General features: G+C 32.4%; 1 protein-coding gene across 1 annotated transcript in view; it reads right to left on the bottom strand.

Moving 5' to 3' along the window:
* Positions 1-1,001: 1,001 nt before the first annotated feature.
* LOC129217291 (la protein homolog) overlaps positions 1,002-17,985 on the bottom strand; it is a 40,599-nt gene continuing 23,615 nt past the window's right edge. Inside the window, exons 11-15 of the mRNA XM_054851566.1 lie at positions 15,577-15,717; positions 14,847-14,964; positions 13,774-13,863; positions 13,131-13,202; positions 1,002-1,546 (exon numbers count right to left, since the gene is read on the bottom strand). Coding sequence (XP_054707541.1) covers positions 1,404-1,546; positions 13,131-13,202; positions 13,774-13,863; positions 14,847-14,964; positions 15,577-15,717 — 564 coding nt within the window. The 3' untranslated portion in view covers positions 1,002-1,403. The remainder of the gene's footprint in view (positions 1,547-13,130; positions 13,203-13,773; positions 13,864-14,846; positions 14,965-15,576; positions 15,718-17,985) is intronic.

Here is a 17,985-nt window from a genome sequence, read left to right as displayed (position 1 = left end):
GGGCATCTTTTCGAAAAAGAGAAATATAATTAAATTTTCTACAGTGATTTAAAAGGAAAAGAAACCTTGCATTCTATAAGCAGGAATTAGCTGAAGAAAAATAAAACCAGATATCCCCCCCCCTCCCTCCCCAACAGCAAATAGGTTTGTTTTTCATTCACATTGCATAAGTCTAAAAGATTTGAAGGAAGAAAAATTAAAAAGACTGCGTTGGGGCACTGCCTGAAGAATGCAGTACATGTGTTGCATACACTGTGTCCCCACCCTGCACACACCAAGCTCAATGGGGAACTTGCTCTATTGGATTTCAGTTGGATATACTGATGTGAACTTAGATCTATGTAAATTCCTGAGCATCAAAGGGCCTATGTGTCAGACTTGGCAAGGACCTAAAGAAAACTGAATTTGCATAAGGAACACAAACAAACCCAATAAGCTTATTACAGTGAGTCTCCATTTTAACCTGCATTTCTGCAACCGTTAGTCCTAGATGCATAGATGGTCAAACTGCAAATGTCTTCTTCTAGCCCATTGGCACATTTTAGGGAGTGCCGCAGTACAAATTCGAAACTTGATTTTTTGTGACCACCCTAAAATATTTTATTGATTTTGTTTTGTTATCTCTCTTAAGAAAAAATTCTTACATTTCTTTGGTGCTGAATTTTCCATTCTTCTGGTCATTAGAAAAGATTTTGATGCTCTCTCCCAGATGATTTTTAACACTGCAAAGATAGGGAGGAAAATCAGTGCCTTAGAAAATTGGTTCTTAATAGAGGCACTTCAAAAGATAAAATTTCAAAAGCTGTTGACGATTCAAAAGGATTCTGTGCTTGAATAGAAAGGAGCAAACAGAACTTTGCTCTAAAATTTTCTAAGACAGCACTAAAAATTAAAATATTACAAAAATGAGACTAATTCAACTATTACCCCTGCAGACAAGAGTCAATAAAATACTGGCAATTGAAAGCATTTTAATAACATTTATTTTTTGATATTTACAAGTCCATTATAGTTTTTGAAAGTAAAAAAAAATAAACACAAAAACCTTTCTCTCAAATGTAAACAAATTCATTAACATGATAGAAAGAATGTCGCCTTATTGATTCTTAAAAATACAAGTATAGATATTTTACAAAACAATACTATAGAGCATAGCTTTATCTTACAATATAATTGTTTTTTTTTATATGGAGACAAATATGAATATTTCATAAATAGAAAAAAAAAACACAAAGTTCCAACTGTAAAAAAATGTCTGTAAAAAGCTAACAGTATTTTTTATATTTATATACAAGTAGCTACTTTATGATAGTATTTGACTGTTAGTCAAATTTAAGACAAAAAGCATTTTGAAATGAATTCATTACATCATTTGTCTTTAAAAAAAATGATTCTCATAGAAATCAAGATTCAACGGCAGTTTCAACTTTTGTGCCACTTTCAAGGTCTGATTTAACTTTCTTCTTAGGTGGCTCCTCTGATGCATTTTCAGCACCATCGTCAAGTTTTGCTTTCTTCTTATTCTGATCTGATGCATTGTTTTCATCTATAACAAAATAAATCAATATTATAACTACCATGCACTATTAATTCAGATTAGAAATTGCTTACAATATAAACAGCGTTTGTAAAAACTTCATACAGGCCAAGCATGTAAAAAAAAGACAGTTTCAGGGACGTGCCGACCAAAACTCGCTTTTGAAGCCATCTTGGGAGCAGGAAAATGGTGAGTTTGGAGCAGTGAAACGGTGAATTTTGAGCAGCCTGGAGCAGTAAAATTGCAAATTTGGCGCAGCTTGCAGCAGCAAACATTTAAATTTTACATCAATTTAGAGCAACTATATATTTCACACAGAAACACGTGTGACATGATAAACGAACTGATGCGTGCATCACATGACTTCCTTTCACTCCAATTTAATGACATTTTACCATTATTGGCAATTTTAATGTGATTCAATTGTTTACTCTCTAAATATCACCAACAGGCCAAATCGAAACCAAATTTAAAATTTAAAAAAAAATCGCCAAATTTGTCGCCAAGTTGACAACAAAACTTGGTGACCAAAAGACTGGCGATATATCGCGAAGTGTGCGCCAATTTATAACACCACTCTAGTTTACATTGAAATTAACAATGATTTCCCCCCAAAAAGGGACAAAAGACCCCCTTTGGAGCATCCAAATGCAACCAAAAAGGAAGGTGCACAACTAGACCCCACTAGGAGTTACGTACCAAATTTCAACTTTCTAGGACCGTTCTTGAGTTATGCGACACACATATGAACATACGTACATACAGACGTCACGATAAAACTCATTGTAATTTACTCAGGGATTGTCAAAATGGATATTTCGGGTGTCTGTACGTCCCTAGGCACGTATCCACGTATGGTTGGGTTGAAAAAAAAAAAAACATTCATTTGGGGTGAGAAAAATGGAAATTAAGGCCGATTTTTGGGTTAAACTTTTTCTGTGAATACAATACTTCCTTTTTTGTAAAAGGAAATAATAAAGAAGGAAAATTGAAGCTCTCTCTTTTTTTTTTTTTTTTTTTGGTCTAATATTTTTCACAAAAGACAAGTCCTGTCCTGCTCTACTATTTTCTTACACTTCTTTTCATTTAAATTTATTTCAAACATTTACTTTGCTTAATACATCACTTCTTTAACGTACATTTCAGTTAGAGTGCTTTGATACCTATTTTTAAAATTTGTTTGCTTTTACATAACGTATTCAAAAAAGCTTTTAGAAAAAGCACAAAAGAATGGTTGAATTTAAAGACTTTACCTCAACAAGCTACAAGTGAGTTTTAAAGAGCTTTTAGTTAGTTATTTTTTTTCTTTTTTTTTGTATACTTAAGTTATTATTATTATTATTTTGGCATATATGTTTACATACTGAACTACTTGATTAACAATTCTGAAGATCAAGCAAAGGCAACTTTAAAACCTTTTATTTTTAATTGTTTGATATTTAATCACAAAATTAATAATGAAATTACAATGGGAAAAAAATGATTTTGAGAAATGATGTCACAGAAAAGGAATTTTTATATACACGTGAAAAAATATGAAAAAAGGAAAAAATAACTAAATAAACAAAAATTTTAAGACAGACTAAGAATATGGAAAAAAAGCCCGAATCTGTGAAACTTGAAATGTCTGCATATTCATTACCAGACCATTAGAATTCCCAGATTTTTGCCATCTTAAGTATCTCCAATAAAAACTAGAGACCAATTTTCTGTCCTAAAATCTTAAGAAACCCAAGATTAAAAACTGGTGAGCAATATTTTTTACAGATGGCATTCGCTTAAATCAATTTGGATGCAACTGAATTGACAATTCCGAGTGGGCGTGAAAAGAAGACAAATTTACAAATCTTCATATACTGAAAATAAAAGATAACAAAGGTTGAAACTAATGATCAGTGCAAAATTTCTCTAGTCAAATGAACAGAACCACATAAAAAATTAAACTGATCGATTTTTTCAAAAGCGGATGCAATCGGATTTTGAAATGCGCAAAAAATTGGGACTAAGCCAAAAAATCGTAAAAAAAAAAAAAAAAAAAAAAAAAAAAGCTCCAAATACATAAACTTGATGATATTCTGCTAAAACTGCCAAAAATGCTAAAGGAACTGCAACATTAAATGTAAAATTGCAGTTTTAGAGCAAGTTGTCCCATTTTGGCGCAGAAAAGTCCATTCGGCGGTTTTTTGAAGAAGTTTGGTGCAGGATCGGCGATTCGCACAGTTTGGCACAATTGGTGCAGCTGGCACATCCCTGCTTGAAATTTGCTACTCAAATTCTAATCTGATAAGCCAATTCATGACTTCCTGTTATGAGTTAGCATCCATACTTTCTTCACAGAGAGAATTTACTTACACAAAAAAAAAGTGCAAATAACAAAACAATTGTGACCATGTGTTAAAACTGAAAAACTATAGATTTAGTTTAGTGAGGAGTTATCACAGGTCTTGATCTAGCACAACTGTACAACAATAGCAATTATATAAATGGAATGTTGTCAAAGTGTGCCTATCAAAATTTCCTTGATATATGATTAAATTTGCTATTATGAGCTGAATCCACTTGTAAGTCCAGAATTTAAGACACAAAATCCTCGCGAGTCATAAAATTCTCAAAGCTAAGGACATTTGAGTTCCTTTGACACTACCCAGGACAGAACGGAAAACTTCTGAGAGTCCGAGAATATCTCAGACATGTGATAAACCAATTCATGAGTTCCTCTCATGAGTTAGCATCCATATTTTCTTCACAGAGAATTTACTTACACAAGAAGAAAAGTGCAACTAATAACAAGATTGTGACCATGTGTTAAAACTCAAAAACTATTAATTTAGTTTAGTGAGGAGTTATCACAGGTCTTAATCTAGCACAACTGTACAACATATCCATTATATGAATGGAATGTTGTCAAAGTGTGCTTATAAAAATTTCCTTGATATATGATTAAATTTGCTAATATGAGCTGAATCAACTTGTAAGTCCAGAATTTAAGACAAAATCCTCGCCAGTCATAAAATTCTCAAAGCTAAGGACATTTGAGTTCCTTTGACACTACCCAGGACAGAACGGAAAACTTCTGACAGTCCGAGATTATCTCAGACATGTTATAAACCAATTCATGAGTTCCTGTCATGAGTTAGCATCCATATTTTCTTCCCAGAGAATTTACTTACACTAGAAGAAAAGTGCAACTAATAGCAAGATTGTGACCATGTGTTAAAACTCAAAAACTATTAATTTAGTTTAGTGAGGAGTTATCACAGGTCTTAATCTAGCACAACTGTACAACATAGCCATTATATGAATGGAATCTTGTCAAAGTGTGCTTATCAAAATTTCCTTGATATATGATTAAATTTGCTATTATGAGCTGAATCAACTTGTAAGCCCAGAATTTGAGACACAAAATCCTTGCCAGTAATAAAATTCTCAAAGTTAAGGACATTTGAGTTCCTTTGACACTACCCAGGACAGAACGGAAAACTTCTGACAGTCCGAGATTATCTCAGACATGTTATAAACCAATTCATGAGTTCCTGTCATGAGTTAGCATCCATATTTTCTTCCAGAGAATTTACTTACACAAGAAGAAAAGTGCAATAGCAAGATTGTGACCATGTGTTAAAACTCAAAAATTATTAATTTAGTTTAGTGAGGAGTTATCACAGGTCTTAATCTAGCACAACTGTACAACATAGCCATTATATGAATGGAATGTTGTCAAAGTGTGCCTATCAAAATTTCCTTGATATATGACTAAATTTGCTGTTATGAGCTGAATCAACTTGTAAGTGCAGAATTTAAGACAAAATCCTCGCCAGTCATAAAATTCTCAAAGCTAAGGACATTTGAGTTCCTTAGACACTACCCAGGACAGAACGAAAAACTTACGACAGTCCGAGATTATTTCAGACATGTGATAAACCAATTCATAAGTTCCTGTCATGAGTTGGCATCCGTATTTTCTTCACAGAGAATTTACTTACACAGGGTGGCGACAAAAAGTGTGAAAAAAAGTTCCCGGACTTTTCCCTGATTAAGTTCACCAAATCTTCCTGATTAAGTTCACCAAATTTTCCTGATTAAGTTCACCAAATTTCCCTGATTTACATTATAAATGATAATGGTTTCCTTTCTTTGCTCTACTTGAAATCCATTGTATGTTTAAAATGTTTATAATGCAGTATTTTGAACGTTTTTAAGTTGTGTAAAGTTATTGAACTAAAGATATATTTTTAAAAAATGCTACTTTTTTAACAAAATGGTAAAAAAAATATCAAGTCAATTTTTGGGGGCAAAAACTACGAAACAGTATACTTAATGTTCCTAAATGGAAAGATTATAGAAAATTTTAAAAAAAATACTTTACTTCTAGAAACCACTTAGCATAAGAATTTTAAGAAATTATTAAAATCACTCTTAAAAACATATGTGTATTTATGGTAGAACTAAAAAGTAATTGAAATTATTTTGAGCTAAATTTTTAAACAGCATAATAATTGTTGCAAGAATAACAAGTAATAGAAAAAGAATAGAAGTAATGTAGTTATTCTTATATAACTAATTTACACATTTATGCAAAGCAGATGAAACCTTTTGACATCCATTCATAGGGAGCTTTTCTCTAATCAAGAACATAGGTTTTAATGAATGAATACAGCATTTTAATAATAAAAAAATAAAGATATTTACTTAAGTACACAAGTTAACTCTATTTCAAATGATTTCAGTATGTAATGAAAAAATCTTAGATTGCTTTTGTAACAAACAACTTTGAAATGCAAGAAAAAGAAAAAAGAAAAAAAAAGTAATTACTTAATTTCAAAATATATAAAAGAAGAATACAACTTGGTTATAAAATAAAAGAACCATTCAAGTCTGAAGAAAAGAAAACCTCTATAATCTGCGGCGACAGCAAATAGTATAATGGCAAAAAACAAAGATTTTATTCAAAGTACAATTTTAGCAATTAAATTAAAAACGCGAAGAAATAATAACTTTTAAGCTTTTATCAGTATTAATTCAAAAACCAAAGATTTCTTCTTGAAATCGTGATTACAGTATGCTAATCACTTCGAGACAAAAGAATAATGGCAAAGGAGCTAAGACATTAATGAAGGTTTAATCTTTGCCTGTATGATTGTTTATTTTACGTCGCATTGAAAGAGTGAAAGGAAATTTCAAGCTAGGAAAAATAAACAACCTAACAGACACAAAAGCACAGAAGTAAGATTCAATACCTTGACGTTGAGGAAAAAAGATGCAAAAATATGCGGGAGTGTATAATCCCATCTCATTAATTTTATTTTATTTATTTAGGGTTTTTTTTTTTTTTTTTTTTTTTTTTTTTTTTTTTTAAACAGGTAATTGGCAGAAAATGCATAGCGAATTAGGATACTTAATTTTGTAAAGCAAAAAAAAATTTTTCTTCATAAAATCAATTTTTCCTGATTTTTTGTTATTTTTTCGAAATTCCCTGATATTTCCCTGATTAATAAAGTTCCCTGACTTTTCCCTGATCTCCCTAAGCTGTCGCCACCCTGCTACACAAGAAGAAAAGTGCAACTAATAACAAAATTGTGACCATGTGTTAAAACTCAAAAACTATTAATTTAGTTTAGTGAGGAGTTATCACAGGTCTTAATCTAGCACAACTGTACAACATAGCCATTATATGAATGGAATGTTGTCAAAGTGTGCCCATAAAAATTTCCTTGATATATGAATTAAATTTGCTATTATGAGCTAGATCAACCAATAGGTTCAGAATTTTAAAAACAAAATCTTTGCCAGTCGTAAAATTCTCAAAGCTAAGGAACTTTGAGTCACCTTGGACATTACAGAGTCAGGCCTGTCATTTAGGCAATTAGTTGAAGTAATTTGACACTCCCGTGGATTTTAAAACTTTAATGTAATTATGCATTTTTGCTTGTAAATTGATACTTTTTTCCCATTAAATACATTGATTCCCCCCCCCCCTTATACAGACAGAAAATTTTAAAATCACGGGCCTGTGTCCAGCCTGGAAGCACAGTGACATATGATACGCCTATTCACAAGTTCCTGTTATAAGTCAGCATCCATATTTGCTTCACAAAGAGAATTTACTTTTGCAAAGAAACAAACGTACAACTCATAACATATTTGTGAAGATGTGTTAAAACTCAAAAACTATAAATTTAGTTTAATGAAGAGTTATCACAGGTCTTGCTTTAGCACAACTGTACAACACAGCCATTACATAAATGGAACGTTGTCAAAGTATGCCAATCAAAATCTCTATGATATACGATAAAGGCAATAGCTGGGTTTATACGTCAAATTTGCCCTTGCAGCTTTTTTGACTTTCACCTGAGGAATCATTCTGGTTTCAAATTAAAAATAATGAGCTAAATTTTCAGCTCTTTATCTCAAACAACCTTCAAGTTTTTCAAAAAAACCTTTTTTTTCCCTTTTCATTTTTTTTTCATAGTAAAATTAAATATTTTACTATTTGATTGTGGGGTTTTTTCTTATTCTTAAGAAAAAAATACAAAGAGATTACGGTCCTAGTTTTTATAGAAAAAGTCAATTTTTGGCGAAGGAAATAAAATTTAAATATATTTTTCAATGCTTTTCTGGAGAGTCACTCACTAAATTTTGCCAGAAAATGTCTTTTATACTCCTCTACATTAAAGATTTATTTTGGACTTTTTAAAGTTGCGGAACAGTACGAAAAAAATTAATTTTTTATATATTTTTGAGAATTCTGCATTTAAACTAATTTGAATATTCTTTATTGCTTTTTTTTAAAATGAAAATATAATTTCACCAGAGAAAACTTAAGACAGTCCGAGATTATTTCAGACACGTGATAAACCAATTCATGAGTTCCTGTCTCATTAGTTAGCATCCATATTTTCTTCACAGAGAATTTACTTATACAAAAAGAAAAGTGCAACTAATAACACAATTGTGGCCATGCGTTAAAAGTCAAAAACTATTAATTTAGTTTGGTGAGGAGTTATCACAGGTCTTGCTAGCACATCTGTACAACATAGCCATTAATATAAATGGAATGTTGTCAAAGTGTGCCACTAAAATTTTCTTGATGTATGATTAAATTTGCTGAGTCAGATCAACCTTTAGGGTTAGAATTTTAAACGATAAATCTTTGTCAGTTGTTATTCTCAAAGCTAAGGACTTTTGAACAACCTTAGACACTACCTAGCAAGGCCCGTCATTTGGGCAATCAGTTTGAGTCAATTGACAACTCCCCTGGATTTTAAAACAATGCAATCAGTGGCTTCGCTACGGGGAAGGGGGGGGTCCCAGGTATCACCCGCGGGGGGGGGGGGGTGACAAAGTGGAATTGTAAATTTTTAAAAAAAATCAAAATTAAAAGGCATTTATTTTTGCGAGTACAAATTTAAAAATTTTCCTGGGGGGGATCCCTCTCTCGCACCCCACATCATGGATTGAATGTTACACTCAGGATTAGTTTCATATTGTCAATACTTCAACCAAGTAGTGACTTTCTCTTAAACCAAAAAATTGAACCCCATTATCTTTCATTATGCTTGAGATGCATTTGAAATACATAAGGAGCCATCAATTTCATATACTACCTTACTTTTTTTGACCTCGCAATGGCCCTGTAGAGTGTACATGTGCCTCTAGGCCAAGTTGCACAAAAGCGTTCATAGTTTTGTCTTTTGCATATTAAACCAATAAAAATTTTGTCATAATACAAATGTAATTGTTTCTGAAAACGGTATGATTTTCAAATTTTATGTTTGCATAGAGTAATAAAACTTTTTTTTATTTTGAGTTTGTGGGGAGGGTCCACAGAATATTACTGCTCCGGGTGTCACCTATGCTAAGTATGCCAATGATGAAATTATGCAATTTTGCTTGTATTTTTAACCCCCGAAACACAAAGGAAGGGGGTTTTTAATTTGACGTGTCTGCGTATCTGTGTGTCTGTCTGTGGCACTCTAGCACCTAAATGAATGGACAGATTTTGAAAAAAATAAAATTTGTTGGAAAGGAGAGTTGATCGAGAGTGTTCTTAGCTAGGTTGCATCTTTGAATAACATTTATTAAAAGAGATGTTAATAAAAACCTCTGAAAGGTTTCTTGAGATTTTTGCAGTGAAAACAGTTAAAAATTTTAAAATTTAATTACAAAATAAAGAGAATTTTTTTCAGCGTCTGATAGAATGTGTTTGGAACTTCCATGTTACATAGAATTCAAAGTATAACATTTTTTTAAAGCAGATTCTAATAACGGCTAAGCCTTTATTCACGCGATTGATAACATTCATTGTTGGCCGACAAGGAAATTAAAAGCAGTGATTTAAAATTTTTATCTGTTGCCAGTTTCTATTTAATAGCAAATAAAATACTTGACATTGATTTTTAATAATGTAAAGCTTACTTTTAACAGGATTTTAAATTTTCCCTCTTGATTCTACAGTTGCGACTCAGTCAGGGGTTTTTAAAATTTTTAATTTTATCGCTGTGATACTTTTTTCCTATAAAATGCATTGAATCCATACCCATCTTTTATTTAAATTTTTATCCACTTTATAAAATGTTTTAAAAAAACAATTAAATAAAATTTTAAAGATCTACTTTTAGCCAAGTATGAATGAAAGGTCACTTTATCACATGAAAACTAGAACATGCTAAATAACAAAAATATTTAATAGCGTTGTTCAGTTCTTTTACAGGGTTGCCAACTTTGGAGTAACTATTTCAGGAGCATCTGTAGTGATTTTGAGGAGCATTTTGAAGTTTTGGGAGCAGTTTGGTATTTTGTATAAAAATCAATAGAAAAAATTAATTTTTAAATTAATAAAACAGCTTCAAACACTATATCTTGCTATGAGTATAAGAAGCATCTTTAATTTCCCATATTTACATGCCTGTCATAATAAAATAGCAACATATGATAATAAATTTAACTTTATTGAAATTTTTTATGAGCCTGGTTAGAATTAAGACCAAATGAAAAATGTGGAGCAAAATAGCTTCTTTGCAGAGCTGCGGAGTTTCGCTATTTTTGCGGAGCAGTTGGCAACACTGCTTTTATTACCAAACTCGCATGAAGGTTTTAGACAGATAAAGAAAAGATGAAGTTCATATAACTTTTTCTACTGCTACTTTAAATAACTTTATTGTGTAGTAAAGAAAATGTTTAACAATAAGTACTTAATAAGTGAAATAAATTAAACATAGCGTAGTGTGGCTCTGTTAAGTTTAGCCATGAACTTGACAAAGTAACTATTTTTTGGGATAATAGTAACGGGTAATTGGCATTAAGTTGAGTTGGGTAACTTTTGAAGTAGTTTAATGAAAGTATTTTCACTCAAATCAGTTAAGTAACACATCTGTTTCACTGAGCTCCACAAAAAATATGCAACCATCATCAAGTTCATGGCTCAACTTATCAGAGCCACACTATACACAACTCCAGTGAGAGAGCAGAGATTCGGTTAGAGATATTTTCTAACTTTTTTTTAATACTTTAGTCACACTGTGGAATATCTTAAACATGAAAACGAATGAAGTGATGTATCAGTACGGACAGCATATTGCGATATTAAAAATGCACCGAAAGCACAAAATTCTTTTAACAGAAAATATAGTGTCAGTCCCGTCAGTTTCGTATTCAATGTTTTTCACTGTACTTATAATACACAGCAGAAAAGTCTTACAAAGGCCACCTTGAGCCCAGAGATTTTTGTCTTATGCAGATAATTTTACTAATCAATTAACTTATCTTGTAAACATGATCAATGATATTTAAGCAAGGGCACCCATATAGGGGGGCAAGTGGGGACTCAAGCCCCCCTCCCTAGAAATGAGAACTTTTCTGCTTTTAGTGTTTTTTTCTTTGCAAAAATGTATAAACATTTCTTTTCCAGTCATTAATGAATAAGTTATTGAAAATGTCAAATTTTAATATCTCTAATCTGTACTGAAATCAGTTTCCATGGGGAAAATATTCTGCTATACCATAGGGAAAATTTGAGCCCCCTCCTCCTTAAAATTTTGCATATGGACGTCCTTTTATTTAAGAGTACATTAACATGTTTGCACGGTAAAACTATGGAACAGCTCAAAAATATTTATTATCAATCAGCAATAAATAAAGCACTACGCAGGACAGAATGGAAAACCTACTACAATTTGGGCTTATCCAGTACGTGCCATAAGATGAGTTCTTGTTATGAGTTAGCATCCATATTTTCTTCATAGAGAGAATTTTCATTTACAAAAAAAAAAAAAGAGTACAACTAATAACATAATTGTGACCATATATTAAAACTCAAAAACTATTAATTTAGTTTAGTGGGGAGTTATCACAGGTCTTGTTCTAGCACAACTGTACAACAATAACCATTATATGAATGGAATGTTGTCAAAGTGTGCCCATCAAAATTTCCTTGATACATAAAATTTTCTATTATGAGCTAGATCAATCTATAGGTTCAGAATTTTAAATTTAAATCCTCGCCAGTCATAAGATTCTCAAAGCTAAGAACCTTTGAGCAAACTTAGACACTACCCAGCCAGGCCTGCCATTTGGACAATCAGTTGGGAGTCAGTTGAGATTCCCTTGATTTTAAAAAGACGGAATTATGTATTCTTGCTTGCATTTTGATACTTTTTTTCCTATAAAATGCACTGGTTTCATACCATTTGCCTCCCCAGAAAGAAAACTTTGAAATTGTGAGCCTGTAACTAGCACAGATTGAAAAATCCATGGCAGTCCCTGCTAATCCCTGACGTACACAGACAAATGGTAAACCTATTCATGGGTTCTTATGATTAAGCATCTATATTTGCTTTACAGAGAGAATTTACTCTTACAAAGAAATAAAAGTGCAACTAATAACATAATTGTAACCATTTGTTAAAACTCAAAAACAATTAATTTAGTTTAGTGAGGAGTTATCACAGGTCTTATCTAGAACTGTACAACAATAGCCATTATATGAATGGAATGTTGTCAAAGTGTGCCTATCAACACTTCCATGATATACGATTCAATTTGCTATTATAAGCTAGATTAATATGTAAGTTCAGGGTTTTGAAAACAAAATCCTTGGCAGTCATAAGATTCTCTGAGTTAAGGAGCTTTGAGCAACCTTCGAAAGTGCAGGACAGAACGGCAAACCCACAAGTCTGAGCTAATTCCAGACATGTGATAAGTCCATTCATGAGCTCCTGTTATGAGTTAGCATCCATATTTTCTTCACAGAGGGAATTCACTTTTACAAAGAAATAAGAGTGGAACTAATAACAGAATTGTAACCATGTGTTAAAACTCAAAAACTATTAATTTAGTTTAGTGAGGAGTTATCACAGGTCTTGATCTAGCACAACCGTACAACAATAGCCATTATATGAACGGAATGTTGTCAAAGTGTGCCCATCAAAATTTCCTTGGTCAACCTGTAAGTCCAGAATTTTGAGAACAAAATCCTCGCCAGTCATAAGATTCTCAAAAGAATCACTCTCTCATTCACTCTTTATTACACCTTTTTTAAGCACCCCATGTCTAGAACTCAGCACTTTCAAAAAAAAAAAAAAAAAAAAAAGCTCACCATTAGCATTTGCTCCCTTTCTTTTATTCCAGTTCTTTTTAAACCAACCTTTATTTCCCCCTTGCTTCTGACCTATAAAAGCAAAACATTAAAAACAGGTTTAAATGTAACTGAATTGACAGTTTATGGTTTTAAAAGATAACCAACACCTAAAAGTTTACACTTTATATAGAATGTTTATTAACAAAGAGACAAGCCTACAATGAACATTATTAAAGCTTGACCACGGAGAGATGGCGCAAGATGTTATTGCTGAGCGTTCCTGCTGATTCTAACTATTTCAAAATGAAGTAGGTCAGTTTTTGCTTCTCAGTTCACCCGCCATCTCTCCGTAGTCAAGCTTTAATAGCTAACAAAGTACCAGAATTAGAGTGAATAATTTTGAACGCAATCTCACCTGTTTTAATACCTTTATGGAGAAAGGCAATATGAAGAGTAATAGCTATTATTAAATTCTAATAATTTCTACATTATGATTTATTCAAATTGAAATGGTTTTAAACATGAACCAACGTGATACAGATATAAATTTGTCTAATAAAAGTTTTTGAATCTAGAAAATTGATAAACTTAAGTACTAGATAGGAAGTAGTTTTATTTTTAATCCAAAGAAAGCTATTTGAAAGCATCATCATATTAATACCTCTATGTTGCCCTCTTGCAGCTTTCTTTAAGGCAAAAGTATTTGCTCTCGATATTGCAATGGTGTTCCAGTATTCTTTTTCTTCATCACCTAAAATTGGAGAAAAATTAAGAGTAAGTTGTGTCACATAAATTATAATCCATCATAATCTTCTAACCTTTGCATGGAGATTTTTTTCCAGCAAATAATCTTATTTTTCCATATAAATTTGCTTTAACAGCTTTTCTCTGCTTAGCAACTTCAACCCTTCCTTCTAAATTTAAAAAATCTTTTTACCATCCTGCAATCCTGACTAGCCTTCTAATGATTACAGGTAAGTGCATAATCAAAACAATAAAGAAAAGAAAATAAAAAAACTGAGGTTGATATTTATTTATTTTTTTTTTCTTTCTTTCTTAAATACTTTCTAGGCCAGGGTTGTCCAACTGCAAAGAGCCCACGAGCCAGAATTCCGGTCACTGATCACCTGGCGGGCCTCAGTTTGAAAAAGTTGAACAATAACCTCTTACCTCTTACACAATAACAATGGTTGAATTATAAATTATAAAACAATAAAACAGAAGGATTATAAAATAACTTGCTTATATTTTGATGGGAAAACTTGTTGCAAACAGTCAGAACTTTCAATTTCTTTTTCGAAATCAACAAAGGTCATAGAGACAGGGAGGGGGGGGGGGGTCTTTATTTTTAACCAATTACAGGCAAGTTTTGCTTATCTGAAATGTTTCTCTCTTCCCTCTCCCCCCCCCCTGCTCTAATCTTGCCCCCCGAGACAATACTATTTTATAAGGAGGGGCCAAAAAAAACCTTCCGACTTTCTTTTTTCTGATTTGTCTGGGTTAGTGCAGAAAAATGCCATTGATAAAGCAAAGTGTACAGAAAAAACTCAAATTTCTTGTACACTTTCTTCATCTACTATTAAGGATTAAATATTTAATACTTCTGCGGTCAACATTGAAGTTGATACTTCCCGTTTATGCTTCATGAATCATTGTCAGAAATTACAGAAAACATCAACTGATTGGGACGACATATATTGACAAACATTAGAAGCCTGAATTGACAAAATGTACCTTCAATTAAAGTAACCACTGGGTTAGAAGAACCAATTTTGACTTTTCTTTGCCCATCTTCTTCTGGAATCTTTTGCACAATATCTGGAACAATTCCTTCTTCAAATCTTATAATACCCTATAAAAGAGCCAAGCACATTTCGAAATCAAGTTTCCATGAAGAAATTAACTTCAGATGTAAGGATTTAAAATGCTGCTGATCTGGTGCATTAATAAGTTCAGAATCAGCAGCTTTTAACTCAAATATAGGCAAACTGTTAAGGGCACAGTTTCTAAGGGCATGTTTTGTTCGACATTTTGACAAGAATGAGTTTACATGATGATTAACCTCTTTAAAGTAAAATTTGATTGTCTGCATAATGAAGGAACTAATAAATTATTTTAAATTATGAAAGAATTTAAATGAATTATTTAAAACTTCTCAGATTTTTTTTTCTTTCTAAAAAAAAACTTCCTATTGAATTCAACCCAACTGGCCCAAATGCAAAAAAAAAAAAAAGAATTTGATTTATGTAAACATATTATAATAAAAATTTGAATGTCAATGAAATGAGATCACTAGTGTGCTTAACATTTTTGCCCTGGGCAACATACACCCAAGCCCAATCAGGAAGGTGATACAGGAAGAGCTAAGAGCTTCAGAGCATTAAAACAGATTTCAAGAATAAATTATTTTTTCAAAAGGACATTATTGTAAAAATTAAAACACAAAAATACTTATTTAACATACATTTTGTTTGCCTCTACTATAGTCAATATAAATTATATTTCCATAAGATCCAAATGTGTCTTTTAACATTTCTCGAGTCACATTATTATCTAATCCAGTGAGCTTCAGGCAACATCCTTCCTTCATTTCCAGTTGTGGTGCCTAAAAGGATAAATTATTGAGATTTAATACACATAAAAGTACTGACTAAATTTAGAAGAAAAAAAAACTATCCTTTATGTCAGCAATAAAATATGATAAAAGCTAAAAGCAAAAATGTTAGGATTCCTACTTTCCAAGCAATAAAAAAGGGCATTTCAGGGGCCAATCCAGGATTTCTTTCTCGCTACCTATTTTTGTGAAAGTATTGCATCATTCTATTTTTGTGAAAGTTTTTTTTTTTTTTATCAGCATTGTTTTTGAGAAATTTTAGAGGCATCCTAATTTTTGTAAAAGAGAAGTAGAACAAGTGAAATTTTAGTTCGAAAAGTGTAAATGTCATCTAGTATTTTTAACAGATTTCGTTTTTTGGGGAGGGGAGGGGGAGCTAAAACCTAAGAAGTATGAAAAATACCATCGTAACTTCAGCTTAATAGGCTATGTACTGTGTACAATATAGGAAATTATGAGAAAAAAGGTTTCCCAAAACAGATGTTGAAAGATTGTGATAATATTGCATAAATACACTTAGGCGAGAAACAACTAAAATTTAGTTAAAATACTACAAAAAGGTTTCTATTTAAGCGAGTGTTCATATAAACCTGGAGAAAATTTTGTTTTAAACAGAGAAACAAATTTTATATTTTAAAATGCTAATTTTTGTGAAATTTTCGATGTTTTTGTGAAGCTACTGATTTTATTACTTGATTTTTGTGACAGTACCGATTTCAAAACAAGACTTTTGTGAAGGTACCGAAAAACGGTAGCAAAATTGGCCTGTATTGGGCCCTGCATTTATATGACCTTTCTCAGTCTTATTTTTAATAATATAGGGGCAATATTATTAAGAGCTGTTAGTCTTACAAGAATATTGTTTTTGATGTTAGAGGAATGAATTTTATCTAATGACATCATATAAAGTAAAACCTCAATAAATCATCACTCGAGTGACCAAAAATTTTTGCCCACTTATGTGAAATGACTACTTAAGTGGAGTGGGAAATTAAGGAAGCAAAAAAAAGACAAATTACTGAAATACTTTAATGAATAGCTGTAGAATTCCGTAAGAAAAACAACAGTTTATGAAATCAAAGTCTATAAATTAGTGGAAACTAGTGCTGGGCGATGTTGCAGATTTTAACATCGCGATACATCGCCAGTAAACATCGCGATATTTCGATGTATTTTCTTTTCATTAAATCAAGGGTGTCCACGAAGGGGGAGGGGTGGGGTAAGGCGCCCACATAAAAACAAAGATTCATTTTAATTTCATATTTTGGAAGACATTCCCCATTTCAAGCAATGACCCCAGTCCACTGCGCATTTTTTGTGCCGGGGGGGGGGGGGGGAGTCAGAGAAGGGGTCTGACTGAAAGAAAGAAGTAGCAAGGTCAAGGTGAAGGGGAAACGTTTTGATTAGAGGATTCAGAGTCTTGGTTGTTTCTTTTCTTTTGAGTGGAGAAGGAAAAATTAAAACGAGCTGATGTGTGCATCACATGACTTCCTTTTACACCAATTTAAAGCTATTTCCCTATTATTGCAATTTTAATGGGATTCTCTCCCTAACTCTTTAAATATCACTAGCAATGGCCACATTGAAAACAGATTTAAAAAAAAAAAAAAAAAAAAAAATCGCCAAATTTTTAACTTGGCAACCAAAAGACTGGCGATATATCGCCAAGTGACCGCCAAATTATAACACCACTTGAGTTTGCATCGAAGTTAACAATGATTTCCCCCCAAAAAGGTGCAAAAGACCCCTTTAGAAACACCCGAATGCAACCAAAATAGGAGGTGCACAACTAGACCCCACTACGAGTCTATGTACCAAATTTCAACTTTCTAGGACATACCATTTTTGAGTTATGCGAGATACATACGCACATACATACAGACGTCACGAGAAAAGTCGTTGTAATTACCTCGGTGATGGTCAAAATGGATATTTCGCGTGTCTATACATTCTTAGGCACTTTTCCGCATGTGGTCGAATCGAAAAAAAACTCAACATTCATTTGGGGGTGAGCAAAATGGAAATTAAGGGCGATTTTTGAGTGAAAATTTTTTCGCGAATACAATACTTCCTTTTTTGTAAAAGGAAGTAAAAAGGGAAGGACTAAAAAGTTTGTGTCCTAGAATTTTGGGAGATATTTGTCCCGACGGTTTCCACCCTGTCTACGGCCCTGCCATCGACATAATATCACGATGCTTCGCCATTGGCTACGAGAAGCGATGCTTCGAGTTCAGTCGGCGAGTCATCATAAGCTGCGAT

Source organism: Uloborus diversus, chromosome 2 (genome assembly GCF_026930045.1).
Source record: "Uloborus diversus isolate 005 chromosome 2, Udiv.v.3.1, whole genome shotgun sequence".
NCBI classification, from domain to species: domain Eukaryota; kingdom Metazoa; phylum Arthropoda; class Arachnida; order Araneae; family Uloboridae; genus Uloborus; species Uloborus diversus.
Note: the sequence above shows the minus strand (reverse complement) of the source record. Positions and strands in the feature narration are given on the sequence as shown.